At 41.4% G+C, this 26,249-nt stretch overlaps 1 protein-coding gene across 1 annotated transcript in view; it reads right to left on the minus strand.

The window, feature by feature from the left end:
* The window catches only part of DNAI1 (dynein axonemal intermediate chain 1), a 251,702-nt gene that overhangs the window by 67,778 nt on the left and 157,675 nt on the right, over positions 1-26,249 (minus strand). The window contains exon 13 of the mRNA XM_003761769.4: positions 1,680-1,927. Within this exon, the coding sequence (XP_003761817.1) occupies positions 1,680-1,927 (248 nt within the window). The remainder of the gene's footprint in view (positions 1-1,679; positions 1,928-26,249) is intronic.

Below are 26,249 nucleotides of genomic sequence, written 5' to 3' on the forward strand. Positions count from 1 at the left end.
TTGAGGGTCTGGACAAAATGAAGAAAAACTGCATCTGCTACTGGAAAGTATTCCTTATTATATGTCACTAGATAAGGTTAATTTAGCTAATGTTTCTCTAAAGGTTTTGCATGAGAGGTTATGTTAAGATATTAAATTCTTTTCAGTTTGATGACCGTGAGATGATGAAATATTACTCTATGAGATATGTGTAAGGGAGGAAGGATGTGATTTCTCTGACCCAACTCAGTTGATATAGTCACACAGATGAGGTAATGAGGTGTTAACACCTTTATGAGGTGCAAACACCTCTCTGGTTGAGGCTGAGAAGGGAACAAAGAGATTGAGCAAACAAATTAGCCACTCCTTTGGGTGTTTTAAATAACTAAACCCTGAATAGTTCCAGGGAATTCCAACCCAGAATGAGTTTAGGGAATAAGAGCTAGAAAGAAGGAAGATTTCTTTACCCCCTGCTCTACACCAGGTCTAGCACCTACTTGCTCAGAGAAAGACAACTCATCCAGAAGTTTTAAAGTTTATGGTTTGAGTGAGTTCAAGGAACGTTTAAGGGAGATGATGTCCACACTCCTGACAAACACAGATAGAGAGAGGCAATCACTTAAAAGGAAAGGGGACCCCTGGCAGCACAGAAGAGAGCTGATATGTATTTAAGAGAGAGAGCTAGCCCTGGAAATTATGAGTTGAATTGTGGAGTACCTCCTGGGAGTCCAGATGAGCATTCATAGAGCAGAGACATCACATCCAATGGGAAAAGTGGAAGGATTCTATACAGAGAGAGATTTCTAGATCCTGCAGTACCAGAAGTTGAGAGCTGCCTTTGCTACATGTATATCCTACCTCTATGGCTCAGTACTACTAAGCTCTACTTTAGATCTCACTTTTCACATAAATGCTGAATGTACATATGGGAGAGTCACTTCTGATTCAAGGGAGATGGTTTGTAGTGTTTCCCCCTGTTTTAATAAATCCTTTTGCTAAGAGCTAATCATGTCTTCATGAGTTATAGTTTTGGCAGTAGCCACATATAAGCTACCCTTGTACTCAAAGTGGCAGTCACTCTCTGGGAACCCCACTCCCATGTATGAGACAAAGTAAATTAAGGGAATATCCCAGCTGGGAGGTGCTATGTATACAACCCTTATTCTAGACCAGTTAGTTGAGGGAGCCAAGATTGAACCTGCTTTTCCACTTGTCATTTCTGACAAAAGAGCCCAGACCAGGTCAAAACAAAAACAGAGGTTACTAGGAATCTATGAGGCTTGCCTCTATGGACACAACTCAGGGGTCCCCCCATTAGAGTTCTGAAGAAACTGTCAAAAGAAAATTCACAAAGAATGCTGAGGTCATTAGCTCACGCTGAAGACTTGGGAAATTGGTTCCTCTGGATAAAAGTCATTAAAACCAAATGGAGAGGAAAGAATACTTTGCACTGAATTTTATCAACAGGTCAGCTGCGCAGCAGCCTTTATGATCCAGATAAATCTCTTGAGTTTTTTTCTCAATGGCTCACCTATGGGTGGGCAGTGGGAAAAAGTGAGAGGTCTACAAAGACAGGATCTACAAAGACAGGTGCCCCAGCGTTCCCCTGCTCAAACCTGCCCGTTTGCCTGATCCCAGCTGGACACCTAGTTTATGCTCCCCCCTCCAGCTACCCTTTCCCTTAAGTCTCTGAAGCTTACCTGCCACACAGGCTCTGAATGTTTTCCTAAGGCAGCTGAGCTCTTGTAGGATGGCTGTGAATGGGGCTTCTTCAGATTGTAGATGGCCACGTTGCCGTCATAGTAGCCCACGGCCACCAGATAAGGGTGCTCCACGTGCATGTCCAGACACATGATACCACACTCGCTACTGAAGATATACTCAGGGAAGCTGGGGTTCTTCAGGGTGTACAGGAGCAGCATGCCCCGGTTTTGCTTCATGAAGTCATCTAGGCCAAGAAAGCAGGATTTAGAAACTGATGGAAGGAAAGGGTTTCTCCAGAGGAAGGGAGAGATAGCAGGGCAGAGAGCCCTGAACTGGGGGGATCAGGAGGCCTGAGGGCTAGTCCTGTCTTTGCCAAACCTTGAGCTGTGACCTTTTCTTGGGCCACAATTTGACCAGCTGTTAAAAGAGATGCCATTGCCCCACCTATCTCCTAGGGCTTGAATAAGATATTGGAAATGGAAATGCCCCAAGAGGCTGAAGATGCCCACCTCCAGCTAGGTGGTACAAGGGATAGATTGCCAGGCCAGGAGTCAGGAAGGCTCATCTTCCTGAGTTCAAATCTGACCTCAGACACTTACTGGCTGCATGACTGGGCAAGTCATAAACTCTGTGTGCCTCAGTTTCCTCATCTGTAAAATGAGTTGGAGAAGGAAGTGGCCAACTACTCCAGTATCTCTGCCAATATAACTCCAAATGGGATCATGAAGAGTCTGACACCCCTGAAATGACTAACTAATAACAATTACTACCTAGAAGAGGTAATTATTAGGGTGGTGGTGGCAGGGATTAGGTATATTTGAGGGTCATCCTTAACCCTTCCCAAGCACTGCACAGAGACTGCCAGATGCAGCACTATGGATTTAAAGAAATTGTGAGGGTACCTCTATGTGTATGTATGTGGAGTCTATTCTTATGCTTTTAGATAGTGAAAGCAGGTTGTAGGATTTATACCCCTACGGTTACACTGACTTTACTAACCCTACAAGCCCAGGAGCCTGTGGCTTTAAATTATTTTTGGGATACTAATATTTATTCCCATTTCTTTTACTTGTTTTTTTTTTTTAAGATATTAGTAAATGCACTAAACAAGAAACAATATTTCTTTCAGACAAAGACTTAATCTATAATTTTGTTTCCCCTTCTTATAAGTCTTCAGTACTCTAAAGATATATCCAGCTGAGGAGAGCCACCAAGTCTGGGCCAGCTTAGAATCAAAAGCAGAAAGTCTTAACTCAAGTCATCTTTTTGTCCTCAGCAGACACATGTGGCACCCGCCCAATTTTAGAGAGTTTCTAATCTAGTTGAGGGGAATGGACATGTATACAAATAACCACAACACAAAGCAGAATGTAATAAGTGATACAAGAGAGGGACAAAGTGTTTCATGAGGACTGAAGCAGGAATAATGGCATCTGTTGAGGGTAGGAAGTGGGGGAAGGGTAGAGCTAGAACCAAAGAAGACTCTACTGAGGGCTAGGTCTTTAATAATGGATGGGATTAGGCGGGTGGATATGAATCCAGACAGCTGAGTAGTGTAGTAGAACATTGGATCTGGAGTCCCGGTCAAGTGGGGTTCAAATACACTCTCAGACACTTACTGTGTAACCCTAATCAAACCATTTAAACTCTGTTTACCTCAGTTTTCTTATCTGTAAAATAGTACTTACCTCCAAGGGTTTTTATGAGAATGAGACTATATCTGTAAGGCACTCTAGAAAGCTTAAAGTGTTAAGTAATTAATGTTATTATCTATTATTATTTTTACATATGGTGGAAAAGGCATTTCAGGCAAAGAGAACACAAATATAAATAAGGATGCAGGAAAGCATGGCATATATTTGGGGAACAGTGAGAAGTCCAATATAACTTGAGCTAAGCCACACCAAATCATTGTTCCAGAGACATAACATTATGTCTTTAATTGGATTTGGAGAAAGTGTGTGTGTGTGTGTGTGTGTGTGTGTGTGTATTTGGGGAGGGGACAAATTACATGCTTATGCTATAAGAAAATGAAGATCAGAATAGAATGAGTATGATTTTTGAACTTATTGGCTAGCTTTGGAACATTAAGAAAAGCAGTAGAATACAGCTAAAAATGACCTTCAATGACAAGCTACTTAGTTTGGATTTTATTCATTAGCAACGGGTCCTGCTGAAGGTTTGCTTGTTTGTTTTTAAATAGGAAGATGATAGAATCAAAACTTTGCTTTAAGAAGATTAATCTGGCAGTGGTGCATGGAATAGATTGAAAGGGGAGACACTGGGAAATGGCAAGATCAGTTTAGAGATTATTGCAATATTACAGGTAAAAGACAGAGAGAGCCTGAACAAAGAGCAGAATTAGAAATGGAGAAGAATAGATGAATTGAGTTATATAGTAGAATTGACTGTTATAGAGGGTAACCTCCCCACTCACATGTTGAATTCTAGACACTCTTTTAGAATAGAAATTCTTCTTCTGACACAAAATGATTCAGAAAGCTACCAATATTTCTTTCCAATACTCCTTTGAAATGCTTTCTTTTTTAAAAATAAATTTGATTGATATCTTTTATACATCCCCACAATTTTTATGACTAAAATTTCCCCATAATCCTTTTTTCTTCCTTCCAAGAAAGCCATCTCAATGATAATATTTAAAAAAAAAGAAAATCAGTATAACTGATCAATAGATTAAAAACCCCTGAAAACATATGTAATCCATCATATCCATGGACCCCCCAATCTACAAACGAATCTTCTCATATCTTTAACAAAGTATGCTCATATCTTTTCTTGAAATCATGCTCGTTCTTTGAAATTTTGCAACATTAGCTATTGTGGTCATTCCATTTACATTGTTGTAGTTATTGTATATAATAATTTCTCAGTTCTGCTTTGCATCAGATTGTGTAAATATTTCCATACTTTTCTATATTCCTCACATTTGTTATTTCTTATAGCACAGTAATATTCCATGACACCCACATTATGTTTAGCTATTCTTCAGTTGGGATCCATTTTATTTCTCATTCTAATTCTTTATTTCTAATAGCCATATGACAAAAAGTGTTGCTACAGATATCTTGGTTTGTATAAAGACTTTCTTTTTATCATTGACCCCCTTCAAGTGTAATCTTAATACTGGAATCTCTGATCAAAGAGTAAAATAGTCTTTTAATTCTTCTGCTAACTATGCTGTGAAAGCATTAGATAAGAATCCTGTCTTTAGCACCTGCTAATCTCCCTTTTAACAAGGAAAATATTCCCTCAACAGGGAACTCATCAGGTTAATGGAAAAAGAAAAAGGGAGCTTGAGCAGCATCACGGAATAGAGGCAAATAGACACAGGAGGGTTGTCAGAGGGCATTCTGAGTACTAGAAATTTCAAATCTTGGATTTGTTAGTGGAGGATTACTGCCTTGAGGATCTAAGTTCAAGTTCTCCAAGTAGGGCAAACCTGAGGCAGCAGGTGGCTCTGCAGCCATGCTAACAACCAGCAGGTGTCCAGACAGGTGGGGGGGGGGGTGCTCAGGTGGGGATGTCACAAGGCTGGCAGCCCACCAAATGAAGCAGATATTTTAAAGCAAAGTTCAACTTGGGACTTGCGCAGGTTTGGGAAAGATAAAGCAGCTGCAAGGTTTGGGGCGAATCAACATGGTGGACATCAGCAGTGGGCATTCTGAGGCAAGGGGGTGAAATCCGGGTCAGTTAACTGCAGATGATTGACAGACTGCTCCAAGAGGTCTCTTCTCTTTGAAGACTCCCCAGAGAGGGCAAAGGTGAATTTGGCTTTTAAAGGACATTTTCCAGAAATGAGCTGGAGGTCAATGGCAAGTTATAAATACATGGAGGCAGAGCTCTGCAAAGTGGTTCTGGCCCCAGGAATGAGCTCAGGTAGGTTTCCTGAGAGCCTAAGAAAAGCATCGGTGTCTGGCTGAGAAGACCCTTGGATTGAGAAAGGCAAAGAATTGGGTGAAGGTACATTCTTTCTCAGGAGGAGTTTCAAGAGAGCCAGAAGCAGGGTTTTTACCCTAGACTTTTACCCTAGACCTTCAAGATTTACAAAGTACCTTTTAGAAATACAATGTATGAATATTCCTGGTATAAAACCAGATACTCTTTTTAAGTGACTGTGGTGGGTCATAGATTAATAACTGCTGTAGTTATATTGGTCAAAGTATTGGCTGTATTCCACTCCAGGGGTGCTATCCCACTAGGCAAAAATCTGGTTTGTATAAAACTTGAGGGTGTCCTATAATTGAATGAGTGTGTGTGTGTGTACACACGTGTTTTTTTCCTTTCAAAAAGCTCTCTTTGTAAAAGTGTAAATTATATTCATACAAATATAGTAATTACTCATATAATAATTGTAATAGTGAATTAAAAATCATTGTCACATTAATGAATTAATAAGGAATTTCTGTCTTATGTAACTGAAAGAGCATCATGGGATCCTAGAATGTTATAAATTATCCAAGTTCGTCATTTTGGAGCTGAGTTTAATGAGACCTTTGCAAAGAGCTGAAAGGACTTGTCCAAGATCATACAGGCAGAGAACAGCAGAACAAGGCTAGCTTATGATGCTAATGAAGCAAACAAGTAACTGCGGAAGGAGATTAAACTTCTAACTTTTTTTCTGAAGTGAGCCAGAATACTAGGTCCATATGAATATATCCTTTGTATCTGTTTAAAAGTTGTCTATGAAAAGCCTCAGATGTCAAGAAATAAAGGCTGAAGAATGCACCAACAGAGACATCCCCACCCAGTGAAGGCCCTTTCCAATTTGGGACAAAAGAAGATGTGGGACAATTAAAGGAGAAGCCACCATTGAGTTCAAGATTTCATCTCTCCAGCCCAGTCTGAGACCAATTGAAAGCTTGAAATGCCAGAAAGGACAAAAGTTTCAGAGGGGGTTGATTGATGATGAATAATTAGGAGAACATCTCTAAGAGAAAACATGGAAACTTAAAGCAAAACTAGTCAGAATATTTAAAAATAATAATATTGGGTAACAGTTATAGAGCAAAACATTTTACCCATAAGATCTTATCTGATCCTCACAAGTGCCCAGGAAGATAGGTGCTATTATCACTCCCATTTTACAGATGAGGAAACTGAGGCAAACAAGTTATATGATTTCCCCAAGGTCATCCTGAGATAAATGTCTGAGGTAGAATTTGAACTCAGGGCTTCCTGATTTCAGACTCACTCACTGCAACTCTTAGATGCTGTGTGTGTGGAGAAAAGGATTCCTGGAAAGGAGGTTTTTGAAGGATTCTACCATAATTGCAACAGAAGCTGCTCTGTGTTTCTCTGCAGAGCGGAAGGGTTTGGCTTCCCCTGTGAGAGGCCACCCATCTGGTAATTCTGCCCCAAGTACAACGTATGAAAGCGAGCACTACGACTGTGTGTGAGTGAGCGTGTGTGCACGCGCACGTGGGGGGGCCGGCCCTGGATGTGTGTAGGTGTACATTAAAACTGATGGGAAGCCAAAGACTCTCAGTAAATCTCTGAAAATTCTAGCTTGGAGTCTGTTGGTGATTTGTCCTAATCTCTCCCTCCTCCAGCCCTGTCTCTTTAGTAGCAGGGTCCAACTTGGGGGCACTCTGATTCTACATGACCTAATGCCTGGCATCAGAAGTGTACAATCACAAGAGGGAGGCCTCCGTGAATTATACCTCTTGGCAGCCGTGGCAGATCGAGGCGAGCCAAGCCAAGCCAAGTCAACCAGGATGGGCCACCCCCAACTCACAAACAGGCCCTAGTCCAAAAGCTAATTTGTAAATCCATTGCTTGGAACCTCAAATGTATTTTCCCATAGAAACAATGTTATAAACGATGCTTACATTTCCAAGCTATCTCAGAAAGGTCCATTTAACCCATAATGTAGCTGAATTATGGCACTAATTCCGCTCAGAGCTTCAGCCAGAGTGGGAGAATGGTACTGTGACAGAGAGTGCTAGGTTTCTAGGGGGAATATGCTTCTCCTTCCCATCCAGATCGCGGCCCTTCCAGGCCTCGTTGTCCTAGCCTATCTGTGTGGTGAGGCTGCCTTTGCTCCCTTGGCCAGGGAGGTTTTCCCCAGTAGAGCTTTATGAAACGAGCTGTCCCCTCTGCTTGTCTCAGGTGCTAGAATTGCTGGCTGAGGCTTTGCTGATACTAGTCTGAGTTAAGTCTTGAGGATGGATGGGGGAAGGTAACTGGAAAAGCCACTTTTCCTGGGTGCAGAACTGACACATAAAAAAATTCAAATGGGGAATAGTTTGAGTATTTCCTTTATATCTGATCCACCTCCTTTTCTGTATACTGTTTTTCTCCTACATCCTGCTACCTTTCCCCACAGGTAACCAATGCCTTCAATGCTATCTCTATAAAACCAAACATTAAATTCCCCACGACTTCTGCCATCCAATCAAATCTCCCATTCCTCAGTGTTGTTTTAGTAGCCGATTAGAATGAAGGCAGTATGATAGAGCTGATTATACACTAAAGTGGGAAGAACCGACTGATAAGACCTAACTTATTAGAACTAGTTACATTTTTTCAAAGAGAAAACCTTGTTGTCCCAAATTATTTCCTAGCTTCTGGAATTTCAGGCAGTATTACAAAATGAAATGGACAATCCAGGGAGTAGAATGGACAACAAAAAGGGAAGCCATTCCTATCTTCCTCTCTCTCCAGCCTCATCTCTATCCCCACCGTCAGACTCTTTTAATTGTTCCTGTTTTTCAATTTCTTCCCTTTCTCTAGTTTTGAACATAAAAGTCCTCTGAAGTCCAAGGTTTTGTTTTTCTATCCTGACTCAAATGTCATGCTCTATCCGAGGCTTTCCCAGGCCCCTCTAGGCAGAAGTCAGTTCTCTTTTCTATGTTCTCCCCTGGAATCTACTTTGTAACACTCATATGATCCATATCGCTTATTGCTTTGTACTATAACGTTGAGTCTCTGTTGTTATCTTCTCTTCCCTTCCTTCCTCTTCTCCCTGTTAAAGTGTAAGTTCTTTGAAGGCAGAAAAAAGGGCCTTATTCATCTTTGTATCTCTTAGGGGCAGTGAGCCCAGTGTTTAATCCATAGTAAGTACTCCTTGAATGGAATGCAGCAGCAGCATTAGGCATTCCGTATGGGGAGGGAAGGATGAATGTGTTTAAAGGCCATTTGTAAGAGAAGTGTTTCTAAGTCTGAGCCCATGGATATTGGCTGAATGCCTTCCATGCTTCCAGCTCTTTGCTAGATTATGCTACATGGGAGAAAGGAGGAGAAGGCAGGGTTGTCCCTACCCTAGAGGAGTTTATATATTGGTTAAAGAAAGCATGTGGGAAGTCAGGAAAAGGAGGGGTTAAAATGGTTGGGAATTGCTGGGCAATTGTCTAAAGGAGCTGGAGTGGATGAATTTCATTCTGCTCAGATCTATTATTAGACAAAGGTGCTGGTCGATTGGGGTGATCTAGATTTCCCCTAAGGCCAGAGTGCCCCAAGTGATGAAGACTGTCAACTGAGGTTGCCACCTTGGATTAGTAATGAAGTTAGAGACGGCTGTAACTAAGACCTCTCCCTTGAGATCCAGTTTCCCTGCTCTGTTAGCGATACAAGCTGCAGTGCCTGGAGGCACTTACATACTCATTGATCGAAGGGCGAATCCCAGTTCCAAAGGACCGGGCCTGACCTTGTACAGAGGCAGCTGCCTACTATGTGTAATGTGATGGTAAGGTGCTCAGAAGGCTCCGTGCCCCCAGATTTCTCCTGAATGGCCCAGCCGGGTTCTTAGATTCTGCCATTAGAGAAGAACTTGCCACAGTAGAAATGAAAATCCCCTGAGGAACTGTAATAAAGACATTTCTACCCCAGAGTAAATGAGTCTGTTGGAGTCCCTTGAAAAGTGGATTTGGAAGGAGGGAAGGTAAAAGCCAACGGGAGATGTTGGGGGAAGGGGAGAAGAGAAAGGGCAAAGGCAGGTCAAGTTGACAGTCAACAGGGCTCCCCGTGGGAGGCTGGAAGGTTAATTTAGAGCCAAAGCTTAGCTCTACTTAAGCAGCCCAGAGGCTGCACCAGGCAGTGCATAAAAGTACCATCCGCTTCTCCCCCTGGGGCCCAAAGCAATTTGAAGCCTCCCCTGACGGAAGCCTGGCATTACAAAGTCTGGGCCCTGGAGGGCCGGGAGCATTGATTGGCCACTTTGAAAAATAGAGCAGAGAAGTGCTTTATGGTTTCTCTTCCTCCCGTGGCCTGGGGCTGCCCTGCCTTTCACCCACCCAGCTCTAAAAGGCGAGGTATTATTAATCAGGAGCAGCTGGGAAGACCGTTTCTGGGTCAGTTCCAGGAAGCCCTGGCCCGACTCCTCCCCAATGGAAAATACAGGATTCCATCACAGAAACAGACGTCCCCTTTGGGCGCAGGCCCACCGAGAACTGCACCCAGAACTGCTCTGGGGCTTATGGGCTTGGAGCTCCAGGACCGTTGTTTGTGTTGACGCTTCCTCGGGTGAACGTATGGGTGCCCGACAGAAAGGGACATCAGTGGCAGGTCCTTAGCTGGAGACTGAGGGAAGGGGGGCCCCTGCCCCGCTCTGCAGAGCCTGGGGCTGCTTCCTCCCTCCGGCATCTAGACTGCGAACTGCTCTTGCCAAAAACCTTTCAGGGCCTAATGGCGCTGCCAGGAGGTGTTGGAGGCCACCAAGAGCTGATGCCTTTTGGCTTTTGGTACATCCAAGTGGGAGAGCTGCAGTCAGGGATGGATCCACTTGCTGCTCCTCTGTAGTACTGAGGATGGTGCCTGAGTGAATTATCTCAGGGCTCACACCTCTCTGAGAACTTCCGGGGGGAATCTCAGGGCAGCTCAGCACCCACCTACCTCGACCCGCCAACGTCCGGGCTCCCGGGCAGCTTGCCAGGGACATCCAAGCCACTCTGTCCCGGCGGCACAGGCCCTGTGCTGAGGCGGCAGCTTTTGCTAGACACTTTTCTCCCTATTCAGGACTACTCCAGGGGGAATCTACTGGGTCTGACCACTTCTCTTGTCTATCTCAGATGGGCAAGGGACAAAGGGGGAGAGGGCAGGGAGACATACCAAGAGGAAGGGGAAGGTCTGCCGAGAAAGGACCATCGGGGAATGGCTTCGTGTTTAATTGACTCGATCCCCGATTTAGATAGTGGAAAGAGCCCTGAAGGGGCAGGAAGGTCAGTTCTCTTATGTATAAAAGAAGATGGTTGAACTAGAGGCTCTTTCTGTTAGGAAAGAAAAATAGAGTCTATACTTTTTTAGACTCTTTTTCAATGCTACTGTTCTTGAAGTGAAAGGTTCTGCTTCCTGGAACACACCTCTTAGTCTCACTACTCAGAGGAAGAGAGGAAGCTGTAGGAGAGGGTAGCACTAGTGCTAAACCAATAGATATCCTACATCCGAGTTCTGGTTCTGGCTCTCACGTTGCTTTTTTCCCTCACCCAGAAATCTCTGTCTTACTTTGCCAATCTGTGGAAAAGCCATCTCCCTGCACCTGGGCCACTTGCAGACCAAGGCAGCAGTTCCCACAAAACATTCTGTCTTTTCTCAGTCTTTTCTTCAGCATTCTTGTCTCATGCTTCCTTGAAGATGGCTAGTACACTCCAGGGCATAGAATCATAAATTGCTACCATTGGAAGGAACCTTGAAAATAATTTTAATCCGACTTTTCAGGAAACTGAGGCCCAAAGCTGACTCATGATAGTAGATTAGAAAAAGGCCTGCACTAGGAATGAGAAAACTTGGGTCTAAAACCTGGTTCACGTGCCTATGTCAGCTGGGGCAAATCCCCAAACCTTTTTGAACTTCGATTTCCACATTTGTAAGATGACAGGGTTGAACTAGATCTCTAAGTTACTTTTTAGTTCTAAATCCTCTGATCCTATATAAACAATACATGGTCTGGGGATATGGCAAAGACATTCCTAGGAAAGGAGAAAGAAAACTGATCAGTAAGTATACCATGAGATTCAGAGACTAGGGCTCTGAGAATTACATATTTATTCTCTGAATTACTGCTTGTGAAGTGGGATTGAAATTCAGGGTCAGGAAGCAGCCCATCAAAAAGTCCAGGTTTCCTAATTCTTCTTCATCACGACCCCCCCCCCCCCAAAAAAAAAAAAAAACACCCTTCTACACATGCTCTATCCCAGCTGGCAAAGCAGACCCTGGCCGAGTGAGCTAGGAACTGGGGATGAGATGTCGTGTAAACATTGTGCAAGTGTTTGGTCACTGGGCGCTGGGGAGAGGGGAGAACTGCCAGAGCTTTAGAGAGGCCAGCACACGTGGCTTCCATGTCCTTAAATGTTACACAGTGCCTGTCCTCCTTATTCACCCTCGACACCCCAGGGGCCCTCCCGGGAACTGGGGATCAAGCTCCCTTTTCTCCTCTCCCCTTGGGAACCCATGTGGCTCCTACATGGAGGCAATATCAAGTCCGGGGTTAAGTCCTGGGACCCCTCCCCAAATCCCCGGAGCCCTAGCTAAATACCAATCAGGAATGATTGATTCCAGATGACTGGTGCCAGACCCAGCCGGGTGAGCCACTGGATTCACAGACGGGACAACAGATGGTCCCAACACCTCACTGCAAGGATCCCCAAGAACAGAGAGCATCCAACTCTTCCAACAGGGGTGGAGGGAGAGCAGGACCCAGACAGAATGGAATTAGGAAATGTGAACCTATGGTCACTTTGAGAAGGCAGAGGATAAAGTTGGATAAAGAGATAAAGAATGCCTGATACTCTAGGGGGCAGGAATGGGGGGAAGGAACACACTCTTTTGTAATCCAGCGCATTCCTGAAAATAGCTCCTAATACACAAGATACTGAGCTAATCTCCACCCACTCCAAGGTATTTGCCAGGAATTCCTTCCCTTGAACCACTTATGAGTGAGATCTCTGTGTATAATTAAGAATCAAAGCCACACAACAGAAAGGGAAATGAATTCAAGCCAGTGACAAGTCTGTAATGCTGCAGGAGTGGTTGTTATGGCTGTGTAATCTGTCAGAAAATCATTTTGTGGTGGGGTTGTTTTTGGCTGGAAATACCTTCTAATCTCCTGTGTTCCTGTCCCCGGCTGGGGAAAGGGAGCTGGCTGCCAAAGAAGGAAAACTTTCTTCGGCTTATGTATCACCGTGGAGCTCAGCTCAGCCCAGCTCAGCCGGGCCTTGCAGCTTCCCGTTCTCAGCCTGGAGGCCTGAGGGCCCTGTGGACTCTCTCTGGATGGAGTGGAGCTCTCAGCTGCAGAGAGATCTGGCTGAGTAGCCAGAGAATGACATGAAACCCAGAATTCTATTTCCAGTTTATTCTGGGGGCCTGAGGATCATTCAGTTACCATTTCAGGGTCCCAATTCCTCTAGCTGGAAGACAATATAATGTCTAGGCTCTCTCTTTATTGGCTAGAGTTCCAATGAGAGAGGGGGTCGAAGGCTGGCCAGATAACTTCATGAAGATACCGACAATGACCATGGTGATAATAATACACAAGAAGGCCTTATCCTGTTAGAACACCTTAAAATTTACAAAGAGCTTTTCTCATAAAGGCCCCAGAGCTGAGTAAAATAAGTAGTGTTTTAATTCTTTTTTGTTTTTTTAAAAGTGGGTAAATTGAAATTCAGCATTTGTGATTATCCCAAGGTCATAAAACACATCCATGGAGGGGCAAGGTTAGATGTTCTTCTACATTCTTTCCGTAAGAATTCTCCTCCCCACCAAGTACACAGAAATTCTATCCATTCCCAATGTTTTATACAGATGCTAGGCCAGCCAAGATCAGAACCAAGGGAGAGAAGAGAGAATATGCATAATGGGAGGAATATCACTGTGGGGCTCTTCATGGTCATAAATCTCTTTCTATTCCATCTTACCTCTTCAAATCCCTCTCCCACCTCCTGTGGTGCCTTGAAAGCCTTACATTAGAGCCATTTTTACAGATTAGAAAACAACTTGAGAAATGTATTTTCCAGAAGGCCCCTGTGAAAAATGTATATTGTGTGGGAGCACGTGACTCCTTAGCCCCTCCATGTGCATAGTGAAATGAGTCAATGGTAGAGTCAATGGAGTCCAGCTTTACTATTTAATGGCTGTACCTTTCTGAACCCCAATTTCTCCAAATTTAAAATGGACATAAACTAGTCATACTGATTTTTTCACAGGGTTGCTGTGAAGCACAGATGAAAATTTATGTATGGAGAACATCGCCATCCATATTTGCACAGCAAATTGTGACTTTGCAAGACAGAGTCAGAGACTCATGGGATCATGGAAAGGGCTTTTAAGGTCTTTTGGTCTGACCCTCTGTTATCCAGAGCTTAGGTGACTTGCTCAGAGTCCCACAAGCATGTGTCAGAGGCAGAAGAGACTCCAAGCCTTCCTAGCTTCCAGAGCAGCACTCTATCTACTACCCCATGGAGATGGATTTCAGATGGGAGGCAGAAGGAGGGGTGGGAGTGACATGGGGAGGGGGAGCAACAGAGAAGGCTAACCTATACAGGCTAAACTGAGGAACTCTCATGGGGAACCCTAAGTAAGTTCAGAGTCAAGTAAACAAGAGGTTCCTAATGGTTTTGTTGAGCCCTAGAAATGGCATGACAGGGCAAATGTTCTTCCCCTTTTGTTTTTGCCCCCCCCATTACCCTTTTCTTTTCAATTCTGTCTAGCGTTCACCGTTCACATACCTTCTCCTACTCCCACCACAACAGCCCTTACACAAAGATGATTATGAGAAAACGAACATTTGGGAGAGGTTGTGGAACAGTAGACAAGACAGAGTAATAACCATAACCTATAGTGATAATCCCAATTTACATTGAGTACTAATTTACTTTAGTGCTTTACACAATCCTACACAAGTGGGATGCATTACTGTCTTGCTCTGAAGAAGCTCCTTCCAAAAGTATAATTTCTATAATCAAAGAAACAATGCTACCAGATGGACCCTACAGCAAGTACAAAATGGATACCACACCCAGGCTTGGCAATGAAAAGGTGGTAGAAAGAGCCCTGGAATCTGGAGCCAGGAGTGCTGAGTCAATTGGGGGCTTGACTGTGTGATCCTGGTTATGTCCCTTCTTCTCTTGGACTTGATCTATAAAATTGGGAGGTTGGACTAGATAATTTTTGGGATCCTCTCTTCACCTCTCTATATACTCTTTGTATGCCAGAGGGAGAAATAAAAGGGAGAGTAATCAGATTATCATAATAGTCCAGAAGTGAAGTGATGAGGGCTTGTACCAGGGCAGAGGTTATATGAGTAGGAAGAAGAGGGTATAGTTGAGGAATGTCATGAAGGCAGAAGATGATAGCAGAATGGATAGAGAGTGCATGTGAAGAGCTGAGGATGACATTTACATTGGAAACTTGGGAACCTGGAAAATGGACTGTTCTCTATGGTACAGTGATGGGAAATTTGGGATGAAAGTAAGGTTTTGGAGAAAAGATAATGAATTCTGCTATAGTCATGTTGAGGTTCAGGCACCAGTGAATGGTACATGACTTTTTATAGTCCATTTTCCACTGCTGAAAATACAACCCAGAATTCTTTTCTAATATTTCCAAAAATATAATATACTTATTGATATGTGTGCTTGCATATATGTATATACATAGTTACATATTCTTATATAATCTACTTCACAAGTATTTGTGATTCTTGGGGAATTAGAGTATAGATTGCAATAACTATTAACTATTCTGAATCAATGTTAATTTGCTACACATTTATTGTTGTTGTTAATGATAGCAGCTATAATTAATTATGATAACAGTTCCCATTTCAATTGGTCAATAAATCAAATAAACATTCATTAAGGACCTGCTAGATAACAGTTGCTATGCTAGGCACTAGACAAATAAATATTTTTGTATATTTATGCTTATAAATATGTTATTTAGCGTAAAATATATTTGTATCATTTATTATACATATATTTTATAAATATTCACATTAATGTTTTACCTTCCATTGAAGTCCTATTTATTTCAGTGCCTCATCATTGTATGGGGGGCGAGGCAGGATACAGAATTCCCACAGGATACGTTACTAATCAGTCAGATCTTACCAAGTTATAATCTTTGAATATATTCTGGCAATGGAATGAAAGAACTAATGCAGCTAAGTCTGAGAAAGCACATCACCAGAAGGTTAGCCACAAGATGTTGAATTTCTTTTTCATTCATTCATTCCTTCTTTTTTGTGTGTGTGTCTGTCCATAGCAACTCATAAAAATAGATAACTAAGAGAATCTGTGTCAGTAGAGGATGGGTCAACTGATGAAATCCTGAATTCTCAGGGTAAATGTATGCTTTACAAAGCACTTTTTCAGAACAATCCTGTCAGGTAAATAATGACCAATCAAAGACAAGGAAGGTGATGTCCAGGAAGGGTAAGTGATTTATTTGCCCAGTCATATAACTCTTCAGTGGGACAGCTGAAAGTAGAATCCAAATCACCTGAACCCTAACCCAGTGTCCTTTTCACCAATTGAGTGATGTTTCCACCATTTGCAAATCAAAGTCTGGTGTCCAATGAGGCAATGAATGAAGGAGCATGAGTGGAAGACAGAGCTCTGAATTCATGAGTCACAAAAATTCTGGGAACTTCACTTGCCACTTCAAACATCAGATCCTTCTTTGGCTCTTAAATATCTTAAGAGATCTCATCTGCAAACTCTTGCTGTGGCCTATGGGTAGGACTTAGTTAATGGTGTTGAGATTGACAGGAGCTATTATGATTGAAAAAATGTTTCACTATTGTATTGAACCTTCTTTTCTTTCTGATGAATATACAGTGGTCCTTCTCAGCTCCTGACTCATCTTCCAAGACCATTCATTCCTCTAACTGCCCCAGTAGGCATAGCTAATTCACCGATTTCTTAGAGTATACAGTCTCAAAGCTGGGTTGGCAGTTCTACCTCCACTGAACAAAGACTAAGCTAGGGAAGAAGTTAAAGTTAATTTACTTTCAAATCTACCTAAACAACAAAGAGCTTTCTACACTGCCACCAAGTGGGGAAGGTTTATCTTCAGCTTTAAGTCCTTGTCTGACCACTAAGTTCTGACCTGGCAAAGGGACTCACAAAATATAGCAACTGCCAGCCAATACACTGACATTAAAGTACTTATACCAGATAAACTCTCTAAATGTACCGTACGTGATGGCCTTTTAAAAACCAAGGCCTGCACTGAATTACTGTTATCTAGATTTCTAACATTGACAAACAGACCCTTCATAGTCCTCAAGCCAGAACAGATCTTAATCTCTCTAATAAGTAAAAGAAAGGGAGACATGTTTATTTTTTTAATCTGTAATTCAAGGGGAATACTTGGCAACCTTTTTTTTTTTCTTTTCTTGCAATGCCATAGGTCTACTGAGCATATGAGACTAAAAGCAGAAATTATACTCTCGAATTGAGAGTAAGAAAGCAGAGAAATTTCACCTATTTTTGGTACTCTTCAACTCCAGTTTCACTGTGACCTGATCACCCTGACCTACAGATGGCACAGAAGTTGGTATCAATAACCAAAGAATCAATAACCAATCTTTCAGTCAAAAACAGAAAAAATGGGGAGATTTTAATGTTGCCTTTACTAAGAACTAACAAAACATTCCATTAGAAAGACAGGGCACATTACTTCCTAATCTTTGGTTGAAAGAAATGTTGTTTCAGGGTTTTTTCCCTCATGTTTTGATCTCTGGAAGCTGTAACTATCTAGAGGATTAATCTACTATCTTCTAATGTGATGGAGCAGGATTTTTCCCTCAGCACATTTTTTAGTCAACTACAGAAATTTTTCTCAAGGATAGTTTGGGGCTGAATTCTGCCCCCGGGCAATAAGGAAAATGTAGTCTATATGCATGGCCAGGCTTCTAAGAAGGTAGAATAAGCAATCATCTTCAATGGTGCCAGATTTTGATTTGATTCTATGAAGCCCCAAAATATGTTGTGAATCCCCAGGGAAACTGAAAATATTATTCATAGTATTCTTCACAATTATTTACTACATAAGGCAGCATTAATTTTGTGTGTGTGTGCAAACTCCTTGGATCATTAACATAGATTGAATCAGTAAGTAGGAACTACTATCCAAATAGCCTTTCATAGCTACTCCAACCCATACCAACCTCTCTACTCATCTAAACACCTACTTAAGAGGATTCATTTTAATAATATTCATTTACATCCCAGACTTTTCATGGTAGAGTTTTCTACTACACCCCTATATAGTTCTTTGTCTTCTTTGTGTATCTGATTTAGTTAAATAAACATTAAGCACTTTTGATATGAAAAGCGCTATACGACAGGTAGGGAGAGGGGAAGGTTCTTAAGAGACTTGTCTACCTAACAAGAATGTGAGCTCCTCATTTATGTCTCCTTTTTGTGTTTCCTCTAAATAGGGAATCCCAGAATAGGGATTAGCACATGGGGAAGTTCAGTACAGATATAAATCTTATAAAAGCCACTAGTCTGTACAGAGGATATTTGGTTAGGCTAGAGGGAACAATAAAATGGGATTCAGTACTTTCTTATCAACAAGAATCATCCTCATCAAGCCTAACTGAAGATAATTGCTATTAAATAAGGGTCTGCCATGCATATATCCTGTAAATAAAAGGCTATTAAATAAAAAAATATATATATAAAAATAAATAAATAAATAAGGGTCTGACCCAAATCCAAGATAGGACACGTGGTTCTTCCTAGGAGCATGAGGTTTCCCCAGAAAATGGAGAAGAAAGGAAATTTGGCATCTCTGGGACTTCTCCACCATGCTCATTATTGGGAGAATCTCATGAGCTAGAAAGATCTTGTTAGCCCAGGTACCCCACCTCATCCTCACCCTTTTGCACCTCTGATTGGACAGTGAAGCCATGAACCGCCAAAACTCCATTTAAAGGAAAGAGCCCAGGTCAGGTCATTGTCTCATTTTTCACTTGATTATACTAGGTTGGGATTTCTCTGCCTTTTTTTAAAAACTATACCCCTATGTCTAATACCTGAACCCTTTTCAGCTTCCTTCTGTCTGTTGTCTTCCTCCATTGAACTGCAAATTTCTTGAGGGCAGGAATTGTCTTTCTCTCCCCACTCCCATATTTTTATTCCCAGTGGCTAGCACAGTCCCTGGCATGTAGTAGGCAGTTAATAAATATTCCCTAACTGGTATAAAGATTCCTCCCACTCCCTTCCAGCAGTAAGGATTACCTTAAAATATGCTCTAGGGCTAGGGATAAATAGTCCTTCCATAGGAGAGCGGGACCAAGGGAGCTACAGTGGGAAAATACTTCCAGGGAAGAGTGGGTTGGGCTTTGGGAAACATAAGTATTCATCTGTTATACAGATACTTTCAGCTGCGTCTGACTCTTCCTGACCCTATTCGGGGTTTTCTTGGCAAAGATGCTGGACTGATTTGCAGTTTCCTTCTCCAGCGCCTTTTACAGGCAGAAGAAACTGAGGCCGAGTTAAGTGACTGGTCCAGGGCCACACCGCCAGATTTGCACTCTCCTGACTCCGAGTCTGGCCTTCTGTGCATTATGGTGCCCCTAGTTTCATGTACATACTCAAAAGCAGACTCTTAATAACTGGGGAAAACAGCAGCATGTTGTAAAGACTAGTCAATTTCACAGCAATTGCTATAATCACCAGCCTCTTCCCACCTTTAACTATAAATCCTCTCCTTAACTATGTTCCTTTGGTCCTAACCAATGGAGAAAGTCAATAGAGTGGTTAATTAGATACACCCTCCAAGTCCCAAGTCTTTCAGTGGAAATGGAAGCGGCTTTTCAAAGCCTAGAGCAGAAGCTACTGGACTTCTACAGGGCTTCCAACTTCTCTGATATAGTAACTGTTTTTATGCATCTCATTTCTCCTACTACACTGGAAATTTCTTGCAGGCAGGAATTCTATTTTATCCATTCTATGCTGTATACCATCGAACCCAGCACAGGACCTTGAGATCAGCAAATGCCTGCTTGCTGAATGAATGAAAAAGCTGCACCCAAGAAGATGGTAAAGCGGTGCCAGACATTAAAAACAAAGAACACAACTCGCCATGAGGATGCTCACAGCTAAGGCTAACTCCCGGGTTTCAGAGGGCTTGTATCTATTTCCAATTTTAATTCCCCGAATTTAGCCACTAACTTACAGTGTGTTGCAAAATCACTTCATTTTTGATTTTATAGACTTCACTGTTTCCTTCTGTATGATAAATAGGTTGGTAGGGCTGGATGACGTCCCAGTCCCTGCTAGCTCTTATAATATGCTATGATCTTATCATCCTAAACTATGTTATTCATGCACTCCATTTTTCTTAAAACAATGGAAGCTGACTGACAGTGTATGAAATTCTCAGATCCTCTGATCTTTCCATTTCTGTTCCGCCTCCAACTTTCTGCTCTGTCTGAATCCTCCCCAAGAAACCAAATCATCTTATGGAAAGAAGATCCATCCATCCCTTCTTTCCAGTTCCCAATTTACTGGCCCATGCTGGGGCTTCTCAAGGCAACAGATGGTGGTGTTAACATTAATATCTGGGTGGCCTTTTAGGCTGTCAGTTAGTTACTAGAAGTGGAAAAGGCTTGGGATATCCCATACACACTTTCTAACCAACGCCCCTGTCAGCATATAACCAGACTAGGAGAGAGAGCTTCCCCTCGTCTGGCTAAGGGAAGATGTTAAGAAGGGAAGCTGTTCATTGCTACACAGCTGGATGCCCTGGGGGTGATGGAGATGGGGGGGTGGGGTTGGAATCTGTCATATTAGTGTTGCCTCAGCATAAGGCAGTGCCTGTACATTTGACTGCCCTGAAAGACGGGACAGGAGATTAGACAGAACGTGATATTTTTCCATCTGTGACTAATGTGTTTGCTGCTAGTTAATGCCAATTGCTTTATGATAAAGTCACATTTCTTACTTAACATTTCCTGCTTTCTGGTACTTTTATTTACTATTTCTTGTTTCTCAGTAAAAACTTTACTTTTTATTTTTGCCAGTTCTCAATTGCCACATCAACACAAGCACCAAAAAACTGATTCCAAATACAAGGTTCTCAGAAGAGCCAATTTGCAGTTTTCTAGGGATTGAGTCTTGGAGCATTATGGGTATGGGGTGTGTGTGTGTGTGTGTGTGTGTGTGTGTGTGTGTATGTGTGTGTGATGGGGAAGAAATGAATAAGCACAGGGGGAGTAGGATAAAGGGAAATTTAAAAATCCAATCCATCTTGCTAATTGCAACTTTGGCAGAGATTTCATGAAGAAAGTTGCAATCACTGACTAAATTATGGTTTTGGATTATTATCAGATTTCAATTTTTATGACCTCTTGAACTAATTAAGAATTGTTTGAATCAAGTTTCTTTAGGGAATTAACTCCTCAAACTCCTAAATCTTATAGAATCTAGAATTCAGGGACTTTAGAAGTAACCTAGGTCATTTTTTCTAGTACAAGAACCTTCTTCATAACAATTGTTGGGCAGTACAGTGGATAGTTCAAATCTAGCCTCAGATACCTACTAACTCCGTGACATTGAGCAAGTCACTTAACCTTCATCATCCTTAGTTTCCTCATGTGTAAAATATATGTAACAGTAACACCCACCTCTCAGGATTGCTGTGAGGGTTAAATGAGATTATATTTGTAAAGTGCTTTGCAAATCTTAAAATCCTATATAAAGAGTAGCTTTAAACATTCTTTCACATATGTTTAGTAGAATTATACATATTTAACCTATATTGGATTACTTGCTGTCTAGGGGAAGGGGTGGTGGAAGGGAGGAAGGAAAATTTGGAACACAAGGTTTTCTAAGGGTGAATGTTGAAAATTATGTTTGCATGTATTTTGAAAATAAAAAGCTATTATTAAAATTTTTTCACAGGTAGATGGCCATACAACTTGTGTTCAAATATTTCCAGAAAAGAAAATTCATTTCATTGTTGGGCAGTTCTAATTAGTAGGAAGTTCTTCCTAATAGTGAACTAATATTTGCCTCAGTATCATCTTAGTCTTAGATATTTGAAAATAGCTTTAATGTTTCTTCTTAGTCTTCTTTTCTAAGCTAAACAAGCCCACTTCCCCAGCAGTTATTCATAGAACTGTTTCCATATCCTGGTTGTTTTCTTCTGAATACATACTCATTTGTCTTAAATGATCTAAAGTGCAAGGCTTCCATAAATTCTATAAAATAACTAATCAGTCCAGTCAACTTCAGTCCAACAGTACTTAGAGTCCCACAAGGGTAACCAAGGATACACTGCTATCATAGGAATCCCAGAAGACAGCATAGAAATTGGTCAGGGCTGGCTCATGAGTCAATTGAGTTCAGTTGTGGCAGAAAGAATAGAAAGGGAGAGAAAATACTCAAATCAAGGACCAGGAGATTCAGCTTAATGAGGAAGGAAAAAGAGATTAATCTGACAAAGCCAGATGGGCTAGTCTGAAGCATAAACAGAGGTGATCTGAGTCCAAGAATGCAATAGGATGAGAAGAGGACTATGATAAAGATAGCTAGTTAATTAAAACAGGAATATGCAAAGGGAGAAGCCAGGTAGCAAGTCAGAGGCCACATTAAGACATAAAAGCAGTCTTTAAGTGGAAGCTTATTCCTTAGAGAATTGGGACCTGAGCCCATAGGGGGAACTCAACCTGTGCTGGGAACAGGGCTTGAGAGATTAAACAGGTGACTGTTTCTTGAGAGTCTGGGGAACCTTAGGGAAAGCATAGTCTGGATCGAGCAAGGAAGCGGGAAGAAAGAGATAATCCAGACTTCTTGGGGAAGTTGGGAGAAGAGGTTCAGGGCTAGGAACCATCCAGCTTTGGGAACTGGACAGCAGCCACCGGACACGAGGGGTCTCTGAACTGGACACAGCTGGAGTTTGTCTCCTTCATAGTACCCTATGACACCACTTGGATTGAGCCTGTGCCTTATCCATACCCATGCCAGAAAAAGATTGTGTTGTATCAGGACACCTGGCTCAAAAGAGTGTGGTTGTCAGTGATTCATGTCAAGAAGGGAGATAGGAGAGAAGAGAGAATGGTTGTTTCTAGTTCAGAGACCCAAAGAAAAGGATGAAAATATTGTGTTTTTTAATACCATGAAAAGTAGAGTGCAATGTTAATCATCTGTGTTATGCTATATTAATCATTTGTAAGAGTCCCCTACATGACCTTATAGGGCCCCTGGATGTGTAATACTACAGATTAGTCTGTGACAGCTGCTTCCTCTTCTCTGTTTTACTCCCTCTATTGATGGGTAAGATTTGAGCTTTAAAACACTATAATTCAAATGACAATGTGCAGAAGGACTGGGGTGAGCCGATTTTCATACTTAGCAATGGAGCCAGGGGGGCCTCAACTGACCCAGGACCAGTAATTATTCACTAGAGTCCCTCACTGATACACACAGATTAATAGAGACCCAGAGAATTTTACTCTCCTAGTTACATGGAGGAAGCCAGATGATCACTAAGGTCACTTCCATCTCTAAAACCATTATAAAACAACATATGCCTACTCTAGACCAGTGGCTTTAATCTTGCATACAGGGGATACTGCAAACATGCAGGGGCCAACTACTAACCACTTCAGGGACAAGGTTCATCAGCAGACTAGGTCCTATAATGCCATGGGTCATTTGCAACTCTCTCAGACTTAAATTGAAGAAAACTTTCACCTGAATGAGAGTGGATTTGATGTCACTTATAAGCAGAAAATGGTAGGACTCCCTCACTGTGTCCCATAGACCATACAGTATGTAATAGCCTCTGTCTCTCACAACTAGCAATACTTATGATATTGGAGTGCTTTGTTAACTTGTCACACATCAAAACCCCTAGGGGCTCAGCCAAGTCAGCACTCTGGACAGCTGCCAGCCCACTGCTGCTCATGATGTCCCTGGACATGTGAAAAAATAACTGGCTGGAGTACTTGGCTGAGTTGGGGAGGGGGGTGCCAAAGTGATGTGAAACAGGTTTGTTCTGGCCTGGAAACAGCTACATGTTCTTTTAGCCTCAGTGAGTCGCATGATCCTAAACAGTCAATGCCTACTATAAATGCTTTATCTCATTAGAAACCAAGAGCATCACATCTAGCCACATGGCATACAGAAACATTCTTTCAAAATCGTGCAAAGAGTTTCCAGTTTGTCCCTCACTGAAGCTTGGAAAATAGGTCCTAAATCCTAGGTTAGAAAAGAGGACAAGAAGCCTCATTTCACTTGAAAAGGAGAACCAATTTTAAGTTCTTGCCAGAGAACTTTCCCCACCCACTACCCCTTTCACCCAAGAAATTTTCATGTGACCTATAGTAAATAGGTATATAAAATAGGTATACAAATCAAGCACTTACTGATAATAAATCATAATTATGTGACTTCCACATTCAGATATGAGATCCCATATGCAGTTGTGCACAGTTTAAGAAACTGAGGACTAGAGTACTTAGGATCCAACTAAAGAATTTGAAATATGAGGAGTTAAATCCTAGCTTGGGCATTCATAAACTGGGATAATTATTTATTTTCTTAGATCCTCAATTTCTTTATTTGCAATATGTGGGTTTGGGCTAAGTCAAGACTTCTTAATATGGAGTCCATGAACTTAAAAAACTGTTACTGATTTTACTTTTATTTTATATCACATACTTTCCCCAATGTATACCTCCTCCTCCCCATCCTGGAGTGTCATCTATCCTTCATAGCAAAGAATTGAAAAAAAAGAGACAAAAAATTTCAGCAAAATTAATAATAACATTAAAAAATTGACATTATCTGCATTATTTCATACCTACCCATTTTGATAACTATGTTTCAGTATAACTGGCTTTCTTGGTAATCCTACATTTTTTATGCATTTAAAAATATTATTCTGGGGCAGCTAGATGGTACAGTGGTTAGAGCACCAGTCCTGAAGTCAGGAGGACCTGAGTTCAAATCTGACCTCAGATACTTAACACTTCCTGGCTGTGTAACCCTGGGCAAATCACTTAACCACAATTGCCTCAACAACAACAAATATATATATTGATTTCTAAGGTGCCTTTCAGCTCTGAATCATATGATATCGTTAGGGCAGAATCTCAATATGGCAATTAGGGTAAGACAATGTAATCTCTACTGGCTAGTCTTGGCAGATAGTAGTAAGGAAAATGATAAATTCCTTGGCTACACAGGAGAGGAGAAAACTATGCTATATTGAGGACTGAAAGAAAACTAAGGTTTGTGACCTGCAGGCAAGCAATTCTATCATAAGGGACTAATTGAAATTCCCAGGTAATTAGGTTCCTTCAACTAACAATTTACAATTATGATTAGAAATAGAAAGATTTCCGGATGTTTCCCTCTACTTATTCATGATTATACCTGCTTGAACTTGTTCTTCTACTCCAAATATCTTTTCATTTTCTGCTTCTAGATGTGGTAGATATAGGGAAGTATGACAGGAGGAATGTGAACGCATGTTTGCTGGTCAGATCACAGGTCAACTGAGACTTCTGATCTCAGAGAAGAAGTAGCTCTTGGGTCAAGGGTCCTTTCCACTCATGCCTCTTCCAGATGCTCAATATTTCCTAATTAATTTTCCTAACTATTAAAGCTTCTCATGAGACAGGTATTTCCCTTCCTACAATAAGTGTTTTCACCAAGAATTTTATAGTTTATCAGTTTCCAAGTTTTATGTTTCCTGTATTCAAATTAGTAAGTAAATACAAATAAAATTCCTCGTACCTATCTATCTAAATATAATTAATATCCCTACCATTCTCCCTGTTGTCCTACTCTCTTCTGATTCCTGTCATTCCCTACTTCCCTATCTCTATCTATCAATAGTTCCCAGTCAAAATCATATATAACCATTAAAAATGTGTCTCCAACTAGTACATTACAAAATATTTTGCTTAGTAGCTGTTTAGTTCTCAGCAGAGGCTTTTCCCATAAACATTCCAGGAGTAATATTTTCTTCTTCCTTTCATTCTCTCCCTCCTTCCCTCTTTTTCTCTTTACCTTGATTCTGTATAATCCTTAAGGCAGAGATTTTTGACTGGGGTTCCATGAGTTTGTTTACAAATACAGATACACTAATTTATATTTTAATATATTTAACATCTACTGGTCATCCTGCCATCTGGGGGAGGGGGTGGGGGGTAAGAGGTGAAAAATTGGAACAAGAGGTTTGGCAATTGTTAATGCTGTAAAGTTACCCACGCATATAACCTGTAAATAAAAGGCTATTAAATAAAATAAAATAAATAAAATAAAAAAAAAGATAAAAAAATACAGATACACAGTGTGAGCACATATATATATATATGTATGCATACATGTATACAAAGATAGATATTTTCATAATTGAATTTTAATATCATCAGTTTACTTTGTAACCTTATGTATTTTATTTCTTGCACTTAAAATCACTATTCTGAGGAGTCCATAGCAGACTGCCAAAGATAGTGAACCTTGCCTTCAGTGACCTGAGGGAAGAACCTTTGAGGACATTTCCAGAGGGCTACTGGTGCACTTGGCCTCCCTGGACCTCACTTGCATCATATAAATTGAGGAAGTTATCCTCATTGATCTCTAAGG

Source organism: Sarcophilus harrisii, chromosome 1 (assembly GCF_902635505.1).
Source record: "Sarcophilus harrisii chromosome 1, mSarHar1.11, whole genome shotgun sequence".
Lineage (NCBI taxonomy): Eukaryota > Metazoa > Chordata > Mammalia > Dasyuromorphia > Dasyuridae > Sarcophilus > Sarcophilus harrisii.